Source organism: Austrofundulus limnaeus, unplaced genomic scaffold (assembly GCF_001266775.1).
Source record: "Austrofundulus limnaeus strain Quisiro unplaced genomic scaffold, Austrofundulus_limnaeus-1.0 Scaffold3, whole genome shotgun sequence".
Lineage (NCBI taxonomy): Eukaryota > Metazoa > Chordata > Actinopteri > Cyprinodontiformes > Rivulidae > Austrofundulus > Austrofundulus limnaeus.
Genome location: NW_013952405.1, coordinates 6,999,378 through 7,015,804, shown reverse-complemented (window position 1 = coordinate 7,015,804; position 16,427 = coordinate 6,999,378). Strand labels below are relative to the sequence as shown.

Below are 16,427 nucleotides of genomic sequence, written 5' to 3'. Positions count from 1 at the left end.
GTGCGGCTGTGATTTATAAAGGAAAGATGCGCAGAAACGTGCGTACGCACTGTTTTATAAATTGAATTTTTTTGGCGTACGCTATTTCCGCCAAAACTCATGATATTTGGTATTTGGACTCAAATTGTCTGATTTACCAATGCTTCACACTTTCAAAAAGATAAGCAAACTTGACAGTGAGTGTAAAGCTGATTTATTAACGATGCACAGCGAGGATGGCGTCTGTCAGATAACATTCATTTTGTCTGTTTGCTTTCACGAACATGCAGAATTTATGATTATTACTAGGACAAGCAAAGGATGTGCAGATCTAATCCTTTTACACCTTGTGATTTAGACCATCATTGGTTGCTGTTTTTGCCTTTATATTTGAAAGGCAGGTGCAAATTTGTGCTGCAATTATTGTACCGGCTCTGCATCAGTCACCTTCTGCTCCCCKCCACTCTGCCATGGCAGCATGTGATAGTAATAAAATAAAAACTGCCTCACTGTAATAGAAATTCAACACATCACTGCAGATCAGCACAGGGATGGGTAACTTCAATGAYGGAAGGGGCCATAATATTTTTTGACACTACCAGAGGGGCACACTGACCCAAATGTAATAAAAGTGCCATTTTAAAAGTGATTGTGTGTTTATTAACATGCCGCAGTAACTTAACATATTTCATGCTCAAATGCATGTTTTACTCTTAATAAATATGAATACAAAATGTTTGAAGCAAACAAAAAATAAACACTTACTTTAGCGAGCTGAAGTACAATGACGTAAGGTGCCTTGAGTGCAAACTTGTGATTGTGGTTTTGATAAAAAGTTGCTGTTTGTTTGTGACTTCAGTAAACTTCTATTTAGCTTTGTGCWATGTGTTGCAGTGGTGACTTACAGGGGAGTAACTTTGTATGGAAGTTGGTGGGGATGCATCGTGGGGGACGGAGACTGATGCTCCCACAGTTGTGCGACCAGGTTTTTCTGTTGTTGCTATAAGACCAAAACCTAAACAGGAATGCAATATGCTGTCTATAGTTAACACAATAATTACAAACAGGGGCGGACTGGTGCAATGATCCAGGCAGGGAATTTGATACCATCTCAGGCTGATGAAACACAAACCACCAAGACTCAGCATATATTCAGTGTGTGCCTAATTTAACTRTCTGCACCATAGGCGTAACTTTCCTAAGGACTGGTATGGACATGTCCCCACCAACTGTGGCCAGACAGGGACAGTCCTCACCAATATTCGCATACCTTTGTTACTTTACATGCATCAGCATTTGCTGACAGTAASTAGCGTGGCAGCAACTGTGCACTGTGCCCAAAGCTTCTGCTAAGATTGAGGTCAAGTCCACTCAGATGACTTTTATTGATTCCCTGTTATAATTTACAGACACAAAGTCACTGATTATTTCTTTGATTTAATCTATAGCCTCATAATTAACACATTATTTTCTTGACTTTTTAAAGCTGACTGAATTCAGGTGGCAGTAAAAAACATAATACTTAATCCATCTTCATGTCTGTCTCCAGTGTGTCCTTTACACACGTTACAAGTCTTCTGATGTCCCTGTTGGAAAGGATAAACGCCCCTGTAGTCCACCTGTGTGTCTCTCTGTTGAAACTATGGTTGATTGTCAAACTGTATTCTTAGTGCATGTAAAGGGCTGATACAKGGTTGAATGAAGGTGAACATAATCTCAGTTAATATGGTTTGAGTATTATTGCACCACAACAGAAACATTGTGGGTGCGTCAGACCCCGTCCCCCACAGTGCCTCCCCACCAACTTTCAACACAAAGTTACTCCCCTGGACTAAACCCGTAGGTTTGCCTTGAAATTCTGTGAACAAATGGTCTACTGCCCCCCCCAAAAAAACACTAAACTTACATTTAAAGTAAAATTATATAAATAATGTTTTGGATGTTTTTGTGAGCGGCATTATTGGCACGCCAGTCCTCGGGCAGCAGCATTTTTAAAATGAAAAATGTTTTTGAAACTGTCGTGGAAATCTTTATTTTACCTAGACAGAAACACGAGATCCAAGAATATAAAGCACTCCATGAAAATGGTCAACAGGATTTATTGCAATTGCAAGACATGTCACATGACATGTGTCATGTATGGCATGTCATGTCACACAAGGCAGTTTCAAATACACGCATTTATACAGAATGTTATCTCTACAGAYGATAAACATCTCTCTTGGTGCTAAAACAGAGCCAAGGAAAGAACGATGTTCGATGAAACAGCAACAAGAATTATTACTTCTAACAGATATTGTCCTGATCTTAAAACACTTTGAGAGAAAACAGAAGATAAAGAGTAAAATCATAAAACATGACATTTAAGGTAAGCAAAACAGGTCTGAAAAGAAATGTAGGACCTTGTAGGATAATATATTTTTCCAAGACAGAAACAACCAAGTTGTCAGCCTGTTTTTCATGGATCACAATAATTACACTCTGGCAATGTTCACAGTTATGTTGTGATTTTTCTTTTAACTCTCACAGAATGAAAATAAAGCGTGCCTACCTTTCTGCACCTGTCAGGTGCTCATCTGAGCAGCACCAGCAGATCTGTGCGCCGTGACGCATGCTTTGACAAAATATTAGAATTTTTTTTATTTGATATTTACATAGTGACATGCAGGTTTTCGGGTAGATGGTCAAACGTGAGTAAAAACTGATAGACTCGTGAGACGGAATACAAAAAGGTGAGTGATTTTATTTACAGGTGACAGGAGGTTTGGACCAGGGCTGTGGAAGAAGGAAGGGGAAATGATCAGTTCCAGTTTTTTTTCAAGGAGGTAAATAATTTGAAAGTGAGTAAACAGGTAATTTCTTACAGCTCAGGAGAGGGTTTTCAGGTAAGTTATACAGGTGAGTATTTTCAGATTGGTTTTCATGTTGGAGGCAGACAGGACAGCGTGAGGAGGATCAGGTGAGTAGCTCTCGGGTAATTTCCAGAATGGYGGGGGTCCAGGTAACTCAGGAGACAGGCTTTCTGWACACAGGTRAAAACAAACGTTAGCATGACTCGGGTACAGAACTAGTTTCTAGGCTGAGATGCTTCACCAGTAGCAAGCGATGCATCAGCGAGGACCCGATCAGAGCCGCCTTAAAAATCCTGAGAGTTTATGGTCCTAATTGACGCCAGAGGCTGTGAGGTGCCGATCACTTAATGGGCTGGACCAACCAAATGCCTCACGTAGAAATTTAAGATATCTGTGTTTCGGAAAAGTTGATAACAAATAAACTAATAAAACCTTTTTTTTTTTTCAAAGCCAAAAACCGCACGCAGCTCCGCAACTGACCTCCATGCACCGCTGCATTTTCTTGCATCTGGTTCACCTCCATCACGCGCTAAAAATAAATTTGTTAGATAAGAAGTCTCAGTTTTTTTTAAATCAGTCATTAGTTGTTGAGAAGCATTTTGGGCGGTTTTACAGCAACGGGTCCAACACCTCCCCTCTTCAGTGGCAGCTTAAAAGCTTGAGAGAAAACCCCCGAGATGCGTCAGACTGCGTGACAGAACCGAGCCGCTGTGATGGAGATCCTCCTCTCCACGTTTGTCTCCGCAGTTTTCCTCTGTGTGGTCAGTGCCAAGGACCACCGTGATGGAAATGTACACTGGTCATATTCAGGTGGGTTCTTTGGCTCTTAATTTTCTTTTTCTTTTTGTATTGCTGATAGATCTTACACCGATTAAGATAAAGTTTCGATGCGTAAAACCGTGCGTAAATTGTGCGTAAACCATGCGTAAAAGTGCGTTTTTGTTGGGTTTTGTGTAAAATAAAGAACCTTCACAAAGCTCCTTTTTTCATTTAAAAACATATAGCCTGAATAAATATGTTTTGTTTGTTTGATGTCAATTCAAGCAGTCTGTTTTTGTGTTTTCTTGAGAAAAAACGCCATCAGACAGTAACTGTTAGACTAATTTTATGCGACTCAGATGTAGAACTACTCTGCCTCTCTTTACCTCCCCATGAAATCTGAATGCAGAACAATTTGCGCCATATACTGTATATTTCCTCTAGAATRCAAGCAGAACTGCAAATAAAGTGACTGACTGTGTTCATTCACAGCTCCATCACCAGGAGCCCCTGTTTTTGTCTTGGGAGATATGAATCCCTGTAAATTAGAACTGGCCTTCTCAGGATTCTTTCACTATGTGAAATTAAGAAATACTAAATGCTTTGGAAACATTTCTGGTGCTTATAAAGCTACAGCCCTCTCCACTCTGGCCAATTCGGATCATTCTACGATTCTTTGCGTGCACACTTACAAACCTGTGTTCAAGTCAAGTAGGCCTCAATTAAAACTGTTACTATGGTTGAAGAATAATGTGGAGACACTGAGAAGCTGCTTCCTTAGTACAGATTGGAGCATTTTCCACAAACTGGAGCTAGATGAGGCCACAGAGATTATTACTGATTATATAAATTTCTGTGTTGACAGCATTATTGACAAAAAAGAAGTCCTAGACTTCTCTAACAGACATTCATCAGTGAGGAGGTTAAAGCATCCATGGGGGGGGGGGCTTTTAGGAACAAAGACAGGGCGGGTGTGGCTACAGCACCGAGGGAGTTGAAACTCCTCGTGAGAGAAGCAAAAGAAAGGCACCGATTTGCCATTGAGCTCAGCTTCTTCTCCATGGAGAATCGAAAACTGTGCTGGATGAAAAACATCACAAATAATGAAATAAATAAATGYCTGGTCACCATGAATGACTTGGCTGTTTTGTGCCTGGTGTCCCTTATTTCAGAGATCATATTACAGTCATACTGTGCCTGCTTTTTGGAAAAAGTCTGTTGTCATTCCCATTCCCAAAGTGCCTTGTCCTTTGCTTAACACAGACTTCAGACCAGTGGCCCTAACCTCAGTTGTTACGAAATGTTTTGAAAGAATTGTGATCAATAAACTTCAGATGAACGTGGCTCCTCTTCTTGACCCATTACAGTTTGCMTATGGCCGTGGCACAGAGGAGGCAGTTTTTAGTGTAAACAACTAGAGAACTGTAAGGCATATGCACGGGTTCTCTTTGCAGATTTTAGCTCCRCTTTTCATACAGTTCAGCCTCATTTGCTTGTTAAACAAACGGGGGTCAATGCTCTCATGGTTTTATTATTTTTTTAACAAACAGGTTCCAACAAGTGAGAGTTMATAACTCTTTCTCTGACATAAAATACTGCAACACAGGCATCCCTCAAGGATGTGTCAGCTCCCATTTTACTTTGTATTTTGTACACTAATGAATGTAGAAGCATGCAATTACTATGTTATCAAATTCTCAGACAATATTATTATTTTGAGTCTGTTACATACTGAGGACTGCCCTTCAGTGCAACACAGGGAGATTGCATTCCAGTAAAACTAATGAAATGTTCTTTGATCCCAGGGGATTAAGAGCACATGATCATGTGATCTTTAATGAAAATATTWTYGAASAACYCTTTTAAATGCGTTGGTATTATCATGTGGAAAACTCTGTGCTGGAATGACCATGTTGATTATCTGTGCTCCAAACTAGCCCAAAGACTGCATTTTTTGCGAAGACTTAGTCTGTTTGATGTCCAATCAAAGATCGTGCTTCTACAATGCTGTTTTTGGCACTATAATTAGATATGGCATGGGTGCAGTCCAAAACTACACTCACTAATGTGAAAACCTCAATGAAAATATTTGGGGTCTAATGTTCAGCCTTTGACGTTGCAGTCTGTCCATGAGGGTTCTGTAATTAAACAGGAAAAAAGGACCTGTATGTCTTATTTGTTGAAAATTGTACCGTGATCTTTCTGGTCCTACTGTGTTTGTATATCTTGCGGCATCTGTACCTCCTCCTGCAACAAAATTCCCTTAGAKGACAATAAAATATATCTTATCTTATCATGCCATGTGGATGAATGTTTTTTTTTCCACAGGTGGAGCTTTGGAACAGAAGCACTGGGCAACCAAATATCCAGACTGTGGGGGAAGGAAGCAGTCCCCTATAGACATCCAGAGGCCMAACGTCAGGTACAACTCAAACATGTTGCAACTGGAGCTGAGCGGATATGACCAACAGGGGACTTTCCTCATGACCAACAACGGGCACTCAGGTAAGCAAATGATATTTCCTTCTGAATATTTTTGAGGGGAATATTTTACAATGCTTTTCATAACTGATATTAATATTAAAAACAAGAAAAATGATTGTTACATTGGATTTATTTCATGATGCAAAGCTAGTTCAGCCTGGATTGGAGAAGGCATCCATGAAAAACGTGAAAACACAACAACCATTCTGTAAAGTATTCATGATCGGTGATGAAATCTTTATGCTGCCATCAGTTCAAATCGACCTCCCGCCTACCATGATGATCACCAAGGGCCTGCCGGGGAAGTACACAGCTGAGCAGATGCACCTGCACTGGGGAGACCCTGGGACCAGCGGAGCGGAGCACACCATAGACGGCATCCGCTACATGGCAGAGGTCCACTCAGATAAACAGCACTGATGATACAGATACATAGCTGTGAAAAATATAGTGTGTTCAGTTACTCTGGTATGTGTAGAGCAGTGGTTNTTATAACACCTTCTTCTTGAGGCCAGCCCCTTTTTCCAGCATTACAACAGATCCAGGGAACTTCCTATGGAAGAGCTGGGCTCTATAACAACAGCTCTAATTACTAATGGGAACAAACATTAAGTGTTGTGCATGATTAAGGCATGTATTAACTAATGCATCAAGGAGAGTACACTCTGAGTTGATCGTGACATATCACTCACAGTGAAATAATAAAAATGGATAATTACAGAAAATACATCCCAGTTAACCTCAAAATAAAACATTTTCTTTCAGCTGTAAAAAAGAGAAAAAATTCATATTCGTGTTAAGCTGTTTCTGTTCCCTTTAAAGCTCGAGTTTTGCAAACTGAGTTGTTTTTCATTTTTTTATTGTATGTAATACGATATTTCAGCTAAGGTTGTGGGAATTAAGGGTGCACAGGGTGCTGCAGCTCCCCTTGATAGATGCCAGAGGACATGCACATCCAAATAAAATGACTATCAAATGAATAAATACTAATAATAATAATAATATTGAAAACGATAACAAAATAAAAAAGAATGAAAATATTCAATTAGTGCTGCATAAATGTTTTAATTTTTATGATATAAACCAGTAATGTTTCTGTAATTATGAGCAACATTTTACTCCAGCTCTGTTCTTAATTCATTGATTTTGTTCTTCCAGCTCCATATTGTCCATTACAATTCTGACAAGTACAGAAGCTGTAAGGAAGCCCTAAATAAGCCAGGTGGACTGGCAGTGCTGGCTTTTTTCTACGAGGTGTGTGATTCACAGATGTCTCTTCTTCTCCTGTACGGAGCTAGAAGAGTCTCAATAATCATAAATGCAACACAAGTCACACGTGAAAAATTCRTCCATTTGTGTGTGAATTTTGAGACTCCCCTAACTTGGGCCAACCCAAACATGCCTTTTTTTAAACAGGGAAACATCTGCAACCAATCTTAACCTGGTGTTTTGGGCCAAATTTAGTGTTTTCTTCAGTTAGATTTATATCCAGTTTTTATGAAAGGTGATTAGCTTGTGTGAGCGTGTGTGTTTKTGTCTGTTAGCCAAATGTCTYAYGAACTATTAACCAGTGTAAGGATTTTAAKCTCCTCAGCTGGTAGCTGATTTGTCTTTAGATTTTACTGTTTTGCTATTTCTTGTTTTCACAGGTACTCTTGTTTGTTTATTTCCTGTTTTTATTTACTTAAAGAAATGAATTTTGTGTGAATTTACATCCCTTTGTCGGACTTTTATTGACTTTTGTTTGACTTATTTTTAAAKTAAAGTTTGACGTGGCTTTTGTTTACTTCCAGGAAAGCTTTTCTGAAAACACCTACTACAGTGATTTTATTTCAAACCTTGGCCGAATTAAGTTCCCTGGTGAGTTTATTATGTATCCAGTAATGAGTGCGGACATACAGGAAAGCAGACACACAGGATACAAAATGTGTTGCTTTGCAGACTCATGAAGAGGTCATAAAAACATAAGTTTTCTCCAAACTGAGTGTTTGAGTCTGACTCGGTRATGATGTGACCCTGACAGGTCAGTCCATGTACGTCTCAAACATCAACATACGCTCCATGCTCCCAGAGAGCCTCAATAATTTCTTCAGATATGAAGGGTCCCTCACCACTCCCCCCTGTTTCGAGAGCATCATCTGGACTGTGTTCGACACACCCATCACTCTGTCTCTCAACCAGGTGTGCCTTTCTTTAAAAAAATAAAATAAAATCAATATTGAGAGAGAAACATCTAACTAAACAGTTTTCTGATGTGTCGACTCTGTGTTTAGATCAGGAAACTGGAGAGCACACTGATGGAGACCGACGGCAAGACGCTGTCCAACAACTACCGTTTCCTGCAGCCGCTCAACAACCGCGTGGTTCAGTCTTCATTCCTGCCTTGATTTGAGAGAGGAAGAGACAGACGACACAGATCCTGAACAGTTTCTCAGAAGTGACATGAAAGCATTTTTGAAAGATGATGGCTCACTTGAATGAAGGGGGKTCACAGTCAGCAGACTCTTAAATCGTCCTCAAGAGAATAAAATCTTAATGAGAAATAGAATTGTCGTTTTTGCATTCAGTGAGTTTTGGTGAGATGCATCTGCAGCAATAAATGATCACTAAAGAGCAACAAATAAATGATATAAAAAACGAATCCATAAAAAAAGAAAACACTTCTATTCTTTCAGAAWCTCAGAGTTCAAATCACCAAAGAACTAAAAGTGTTTTTGAACCGTCTCCTTGAAGAAGCTAGAAGAGGGGTGAGAGGGGTTCCTCACCCTGCTGAGGAGCTGGCAGTGAGCTGGCAGCTGGCATATTGTACTGTTTTGTGCCATCACTCTGACAAACATCTCCTTTAAATCACACCTGCACAGAACTCTGAGAACGTGCAGCTGCTGCTGTGTCTCTGTAGCGTGTTGAGTCACCAGGTGAGGTGGAGCCTGAAGGACTCCTTCTCCCCACGGTCACCGTGTACACAGGATCACTCTCCTGAAGTCTTCAAGCGTGTTTTGGATTTGGTGTTAGGCAATAGTTTGTTTTTGGAACACTATCAGCTGGACCTCCTGCCTGAATGCTGAGTCATTGTCTCCTGTGACCACTGCTGCCATCTGCAGCTTTAATGACTGGTGGGAATGCCTTCGTAAGTGTGCAGGCCTTACAGGARAGGACTCAGGACACAACCCTGTTGGTGGAGCAGCACWGGGAGCCCACCTTCACAACATGCAGACCGTCTGTGAGAAAAGTCTCGATCCAAGCGCAGGTGTGAGGGGGAAAAGTTCAGATCTATCAGCCTCTCATGCTGAGCTACGTCCAAAAAGCATTTAACAATAAGCCCACAGGACATTTGTTTGACATTTTTCAGACGAAGAAGGTGTTCATCGTCGTTTAAAGTTCAAATTCATGTGTAAAAGTAAACAGTTCCATTAGAGTTTGAAGGTTTTGTTTTCAACACCCCTCCCTCATAATGACAGCTTTGGTATTTGGACTCAACATGTTAGGCATGTTGTGACAGCCTGCAATAACATGTGATGCGTGTTTTTTTTTCTTTCTTAGAACCATATTGTATGTCCACAGAGTTGATTTATCTCCTGGCATCTGTTGTTTTGTTCTCTTCTCCCCAGAATGTCTTTACAACAGATAGACATGAATGTGCTTGTATGGGTTCCTCTGCAGACTGATCTATTAAACTTCCTAAGAAAAGAAAGAAAGAAAAAAGGAAAAACACTTTGCATCATCATGCAAGTGGTTTTTAATAAAGCAGAATGATCCTGCACAGATAGGCGGATTTAGTTTCAATAAATGAACTTTTGCCAGGCAGTCCTCCTGAGTGAGTCCCACAGTTTTTTTTCCCAGTCGTAAAGTTGTTGGGAAGCGCTCTGGGCGGTTTGTCAGCAACGGTTCCAACACCTCCCCTCTTCATTTGGCGGGTTAAAAGCAGAGAGAAAACCCCTGAGAAGCGTCAGTCCTGMGCAGAGGAACCGAGCCGCTGCGATGGAGACCCTCCTCTCCGCGTTTGTCTCCACAGTTTTCATCTGTGTGGTCAGTGCCGGGGACCCCCATGAAGATATACACTGGACATATAAAGGTGGGCTCCGTTAAACTCTCAAAATATCTTTATTTTTGTGTCACTCATATTAGGAACGGGTTTTGTGCGTAAAACGTGCGTAAAAACGCGTTTTTTTTCCTCGTTTTTGTGCAGAATATAAAGAGCTGGCAAAAACAGTGGTTTCATTTTTTTGTGCCACGCAAAACAAAAATAAGCATGTTTTCTTTATTTGATGCCAATTCAAGCTGTTCATTTGGGTGTTTTTATGCCAACGCGCGCTGCCTTTTAGGGAAAAAAACGCCATCAGATTCCTGTAACATCTGGAGCTGACTGAGAAAATCATCGGAATAAATTATTTGTTGTGCAGCAAAGCCGTAGTTATTATTTATGTAGTGAATATTACAGGGATGGGCAGCAAAAAAACCAGTTGGACAAGTTTAGTTCAGTGTGTGACATTAACAAGGAGTAAATCATGGGCTCCTATTAATCCTCCACAACAAGACAGCAACATAAACAGTTTTTAAACCTCAGTTCATGTTTTCCACTGCCATGTGGATAAATGTTTCTTTTTTTTTTCCACCGCAGAGGGAGCTTTGGATCAGATGCACTGGGCAACCAAATATCCAGAGTGTGGGGGAAGGAAGCAGTCCCCAATTGACATCCAGAGGCGCAACGTCAGGTACAACTCAGACATGTTGCAGCTGGAGCTGAGCGGATATGATCACCAAAAAGGGACTTTTCTCATGTCTAACAATGGGCACTCAGGTGTGCAAAACATCTTTTCCTGCTTTACCTGTTAAAAGAAAAAAAATACTTGAAGCTGAAAAATGTATTCCAAATGTTTGCACACGAGTGGATATCTCTGGAGGTCTGTTTTAATCTGTCACTGTCAAAACGGTGCTGAAATAATCAACCTAAATATAAATAGGATTTTTTTTACATTGTTTTAAAGGGGAAATATTTTGCAATGCTTCTCACGATTAACACTAATAACAAACACAAATAAAACCAGCATTACAATGAATTTATTTCACACAACAAAATCCAGTTCAGCCTGCGTGCACACATCCATAATAAAGATGAAAACACAACAGCTGTTCTGTAAAGTATTCATGATCGGTGATGAAATCTTTATGYTGCCATCAGTTCAAATCGACCTCCCTCCTACCATGATGATCACCCAGGGCCTGCCGGGGAAGTACACAGCTGTCCAGATGCACCTGCACTGGGGTGGCTGGGACCTGGAGGCCAGYGGAGCGGAGCACACCATAGATGGCATCCGCTACATGGCAGAGGTCGGCTCAGACAAACACTGATGACAGAGATATTTGCAGCTRAAAATGAGCCTATAAGAAACTCTCACATTCATTATACGCTCCTTGTGAGTGAGGTTTGCAGACAGATTTCTTTTCGTCTTTTGCTTGATGCTTGAATCTTCAGCCACAGTGTGCAAGGAGCGCTGCAGCACCTCTTGATGGATGCCAGAGAACATGCACATCCAAATCAGATGGTTAACAAATTAATGGAAAAAAAGAATGAAAATATATTAAATTAGTGCTGCATAAATTCAAATATTTTGATTCTATTGAGCTTTGTGATGTGCAACATTTTATTCCTAAAAGAATTGAATCTGTTCTTGGTTTCTTTTTCRTCCAGCTCCATGTTGTCCATTACAATTCTGACAAGTACACAAGCTTTTCTGAAGCCAAAGATAAGCCGGGCGGCCTGGCAGTGCTGGCTTTTTTCTACGAGGTATGTGACCTCTTCCGTCTCTGCTTTGTCTCACCGACATCTTCACACGATCAGCACTCTGTTTCTGAAGAAGTGAGCGGTTGTGGGGAGTTTGGAAAATGCTTTTAAGTAATGACCCACTGGTCTGAAGTYAAATACTTCTGGCCTGCTCCACTTYAYAGACTGGTAGACTGAATGAGAGTTTGTTTTTCAGCTGCGTCAACCCGTGAGACACTTTACTCCCTGTCCTCTGAGAGGTCAGTGCTGCAGCAGCACCACTGTTGGCATCGGCTGAGAACRCAGCACAGAAACAGTCTTGTTTGGAAAAACTCATGAATTCTTTGAAAAACTCAGTGAAGAGTGAGAAGACAAGAGTTTCTGCCAAAGCGCTGATCAATTTAATTGATTTGGGAACCAAACTAAGTTACTGATAAATATTGTCACTTGTGTTTTTGTTCCCAAATCCAATTTCAGCTCTTGTTTATATTCTCTTTGAAATGTTCATATTAATAAATAGAAATGGTGGCCAAAAGAGACAAAAACAAAACTGTAGTTAAACCAAAGTGGATCTTTGTTGTTGAGCCTACATTTAACAACCTTCATTTTTGAGTCACCACAAATAAGACTAAACATTTATCATCTTATTTACTCTGAAACAAGTTTCAAAATAATTAAAAACAGTATTTTACTGACAGTTTTTCATTAGGTTGTCTTTAGATTTCACAGTGTTACTGTTTCTTGTCTTTATTTTTAGTAGTGATCTATTTGTGTGAAAAAAAAAAACAACCAAAAACACTTTTTCAGGTTTAATTACTCACAGATGTCTAAAATGTTGAAATTTCAACCATGAAATGTGAATTTACTTCCCTTGTTGAAACTGAATTTACTTTTGTTTGACTTTTTAGAGTTGATGACATGAAAACAACTCACTTAGATCAAAAGAAATATTATGGTGCAAATTTTGCTAATAAGGAACAATTCTTTCATGTTACATAGCAGCCAAATAAGCTCTGTTCGGTCTGGARCAGTTTGTTTTTTTTCTCAGTTCAGACTGAACTTTTTTGCGTTCCACCCATCACTCTGTCACAAACCCAGGTTTGAGGGGACCTTTCTTAAAAAAAACTAAGTAAATAGTTATTCTTTTTAATTAAAGTTTGACTTTGCTTTTGTTTATTTCCAGGACGGCCATTTTGAAAACACCTACTACAGCGATTTCATATCMAACCTGGCCAAAATTCAGTTTGCGGGTAGGTTTTATGTGGATCCAACAGTAGTGAGCGGGTACATGTTGTGTTGCTTTGCAGCTCAGCTCTTAAGCTGGTTGTCTGAGTCTGACTCAGTGATTGTGTGAACCCGACAGGTCAGACCATGAACATCTCGAACATCGACGTGCGCTCCATGCTCCCGGAGAACCTCAATCATTTCTTCAGATACGAAGGGTCCCTCACCACTCCCCCCTGTTTCGAGAGCATCATCTGGACTGTGTTCGACACACCCATCACTCTGTCTCATAACCAGGTATGAGGAGACCTTTCTTTAAAAAAAACTGACTCTAAATAGTTTTTTTTTTATTTGTCGACTCTGTGCTGTGTTTAGATCAGGAAACTGGAGAGCACTCTGATGGACATCGACAACAAGACGCTGTCCAATGACTACCGAATCCCCCAGCCTCTCAACGATCGAGTGGTTGAATCTTCATTCCTGCCTCGACTCGGGAAAGGAAGTGTGTGACGACACAGACCTTTAACAGTTTCTCAAAAACAATGGGAATTTGCAAGGCCTGATAGGAATTTGTGTTTCTTTTTTTTTCTCTGTAGCGTTTTGTCGGCAGGATGAGATCGAATCCAAGCTCCTGAAAATTGAGGGCCTGATAACGTCTCTTGGGAAGAACATGTACTCAGGTGACTGAGCTGCTTGTCACGACTACAATCAAAATGGAGGTTCTTGCATTCACTTATCAGTGCTTGTTTCTTTGAACGTGCAGGAGACGTTCCCGGCTCGAGACCTTCCAGATACGGTAAATGTTTGTGAGATTAGACGTTGATCAGATTCATATCATCTCATGTTGAGAGATGACCAAGTTGTTTTTGTCAAACCTTGAAAATAACGATGCACAATCACATGCAGCACATCTTGCACCATCTGTTAGCCCTTGGAGTGTGTGTTCTGAATGAGTCACAGCCAGGGCCGGCCCTATGGCCAATTTGACTCCCTAGGCAAGATTTCGGGTGGTGCCCCTTGTGTAATTTATTTAAAAACCAGGTTGTCCAGTTAAAATAGTTAATATATTTCATTTGAACCAGAATACCAAAAATCTACCTCAGACCTGCCAATATTTGCTGACAGCAATGGGGTTCATGTTAACCAGCAGCTGTTGGGTGAAGCAGTTATAGGGGGGGTCCAGGAGTAGACCGTCCTGGGAAATTTAGTAAAAGATCGACTTAAAACTCTGCATTTTCCAGCGGTTTGAAGAGCATTTTACTAAATTCTTTGAATTAATAAAACAGCATAAAATCAGTATTTTATGATGGTAGAACACGGAAAACTAGACTTTAACTTGAGATCAGAACTGAAACTTTCATTATTATTACTATTTTGTTTTCTATTTACACACTGAGCCCCAGTAGTTAGTCTTGACTGCATCGTAGGATACTTTTATCAGGAAATATCCTCTGTACACCTCAAAGCAGAACAAGTTACCTTCGTCAACTTCAAACTATAACTACAGACTAAATCAACTATACTCTGAAAAAAAWTTTTTAATCTAATTTTTTCATCCCCCATTTGAGGAATCTCCTAGATGGATGAGGCCCTTAGCATTTGCCAGTACTGCCTATGCCAGGGGCTGGCCCTGCTCTCAGCTTTTACAGCACCAGTTTTTAGTTCAGTGTCTGTAAAACTGACTGACATCGTTGTTTTTCGTGTCGACTGAAGTGGATTAGCTGTGTATGATGGATTAGCTTGATTTGGGTTCGAGATGTCGTCTGACTCCCGGTGTCCTGTCCTCCCCAGATCGTGGCGGCCTGTTCCCTCTGGTGCTCAGCTTCAACGATAAAAACGCCATCAGTTATGCTCTGACTCACCTCACCCACCCCATGGATCTGGACTCCTTCACGGTCTGCGTTCACGTCCTTCTGAAGGTGGAGGGGAGCCACACGGTCCTCTCCTACTCCAGCCACGGGGTCGACAACGAGCTGATGATCAGCATCAACGAGGACTCGGACGCGAGGGAGGTGGGCCTCTGGATCGGCAACGAGTTTATCAACCTGCCCCACAACTTCATGTCCCAGGACTGGACCAACTACTGTGTCACCTGGTCGTCCCACACCGGCGGGGCGGAGCTCTGGGTTAATGGCAAGGTTGGGGAGCAGAGGTACCTGAGAAGCAGCTACACCATCAGCCCCGGAGGCGTGTTCATCCTGGGCAAGGACCAGGACGGCTTGCTGGGGATCTCCAACGACGACGCCTTCGTGGGCAAGCTGACGGACGTCAACGTGTGGGACTACGTGCTGAGTGCAGCAGACATCCGAAACCAGATGTCGTGTAAGAACACCAGTGCCGTGGTGGGGAACGTGTTGAGTTGGGGGTCCACCAAACTCAGTTTTTATGGTGGGGTGCAGCTGGACAACGTGTACAGATGTTCCTAAAAAATGCAACGAAATGATCGCAGCCAATGGTGTTGCCTTTGAATGTTTATGGTAACGAAAAATAAATCTCTCAATATTTAAAACATACATGTCACAGCTTTATTCATGTACTCATATCTGCTTCATAAATAAAGGCGTACAAGAGATTTGTTGGGTTGTTTATTGCAAACGTTCTCCACAAGCTCACGGTATTTTTAGCCTCCACACAAACAGACTTTGTTCAAATTCCTTCTAAGATAAAGAGTCCAAATAAAACCTTTAAAGTCCTCTCATGTCACCCCGCAGTGATGACTTCCTGTCCTCCTCAATGCCTCCTTTTCTCCTCAGAGGGTCGTGACCTTCTCCAGGCTCTCCGTGCTGTCCTTCAGGGGCCAATCCGAGACTTTGATCTCTGTTTTGTTCCTCTTGGCAAACATCTGGGAGACCTCCAAGAAGGTCTTGTTCTTGGTTTCTGGCACCACCAGCCAGATGTAGATCAGCGCGACCAGACAGACAACAGCAAAGACGATGAAACTGTAGGAGCCGAGGCCTCTCTGGAGGGAGAGACGAAATGAGATCTGTTTGTCCTCAGGATGAAAGGTTGGGAAGAGGTCAGACAGAAACAGCTGGAGAAGAGCAGGAAAGGTGACGATGAGAAGAGGGTTTAAAGACCTGTTTTATGGCAAGGCTCATTTTTCAGGAGGGCTGGTTTCTCCTTTACCTAAACACATTCCTCTTTTGTTTGCTTCTCTTCGTTTTAAATGTTTCGGCTTATCGGCATCACTGCACCACTGTTTATTAGAAGGAAAACACAACTAAACCCACAGGAAATGAGTAAAAAACATGGTGTCTCCTTTAACAGGACTGGTTTTCATGTACTTCTGTTACGCATTCAAAACTACCTGAAAGAAACCATTTGTTTTCCTTCAGAAAATGTAGGATTGCAAACTTTGCTCATATCTG

The 16,427-nt window shown here is 41.2% G+C and overlaps 3 protein-coding genes across 4 annotated transcripts in view; 2 read left to right on the top strand and 1 right to left on the bottom strand.

Moving 5' to 3' along the window:
- Nucleotides 1–3,296: 3,296 nt before the first annotated feature.
- LOC106525991 (carbonic anhydrase 6) lies at nt 3,297–8,622 on the top strand. 2 transcript variants are annotated; one of them, XM_014020412.1, is made up of 7 exons: nt 3,297–3,641; nt 5,919–6,095; nt 6,328–6,470; nt 7,233–7,328; nt 7,868–7,934; nt 8,098–8,255; nt 8,348–8,622. In XM_014020412.1, the coding sequence occupies exons 1-7, from the start codon at nt 3,545–3,547 to the stop codon at nt 8,459–8,461; spliced, it is 852 nt and encodes a 283-aa protein (XP_013875866.1). In that variant the 5' UTR covers nt 3,297–3,544; the 3' UTR covers nt 8,462–8,622. The 2 variants fall into 2 exon arrangements, with proteins under 2 accessions (XP_013875866.1, XP_013875873.1); XM_014020419.1 differs by lacking the exon at nt 7,233–7,328 and having other exon boundaries at nt 3,306–3,641.
- Nucleotides 8,623–10,002: 1,380 nt separating this feature from the next.
- ca6 (carbonic anhydrase VI) lies at nt 10,003–15,631 on the top strand. The gene is made up of 10 exons (XM_014020364.1): nt 10,003–10,146; nt 10,693–10,872; nt 11,254–11,402; nt 11,764–11,859; nt 13,019–13,085; nt 13,199–13,356; nt 13,435–13,561; nt 13,656–13,739; nt 13,823–13,855; nt 14,851–15,631. Exons 1-10 carry the CDS (start codon nt 10,053–10,055, stop codon nt 15,483–15,485), a joined length of 1,623 nt encoding a protein of 540 aa, XP_013875818.1. The 5' UTR covers nt 10,003–10,052; the 3' UTR covers nt 15,486–15,631.
- The window catches only part of slc2a5 (solute carrier family 2 member 5), an 8,187-nt gene continuing 7,330 nt past the window's right edge, over nt 15,571–16,427 (bottom strand). The window contains exon 12 of the mRNA XM_014020374.1: nt 15,571–16,018. Within this exon, the coding sequence (XP_013875828.1) occupies nt 15,809–16,018 (210 nt within the window). The 3' untranslated portion in view covers nt 15,571–15,808. The remainder of the gene's footprint in view (nt 16,019–16,427) is intronic.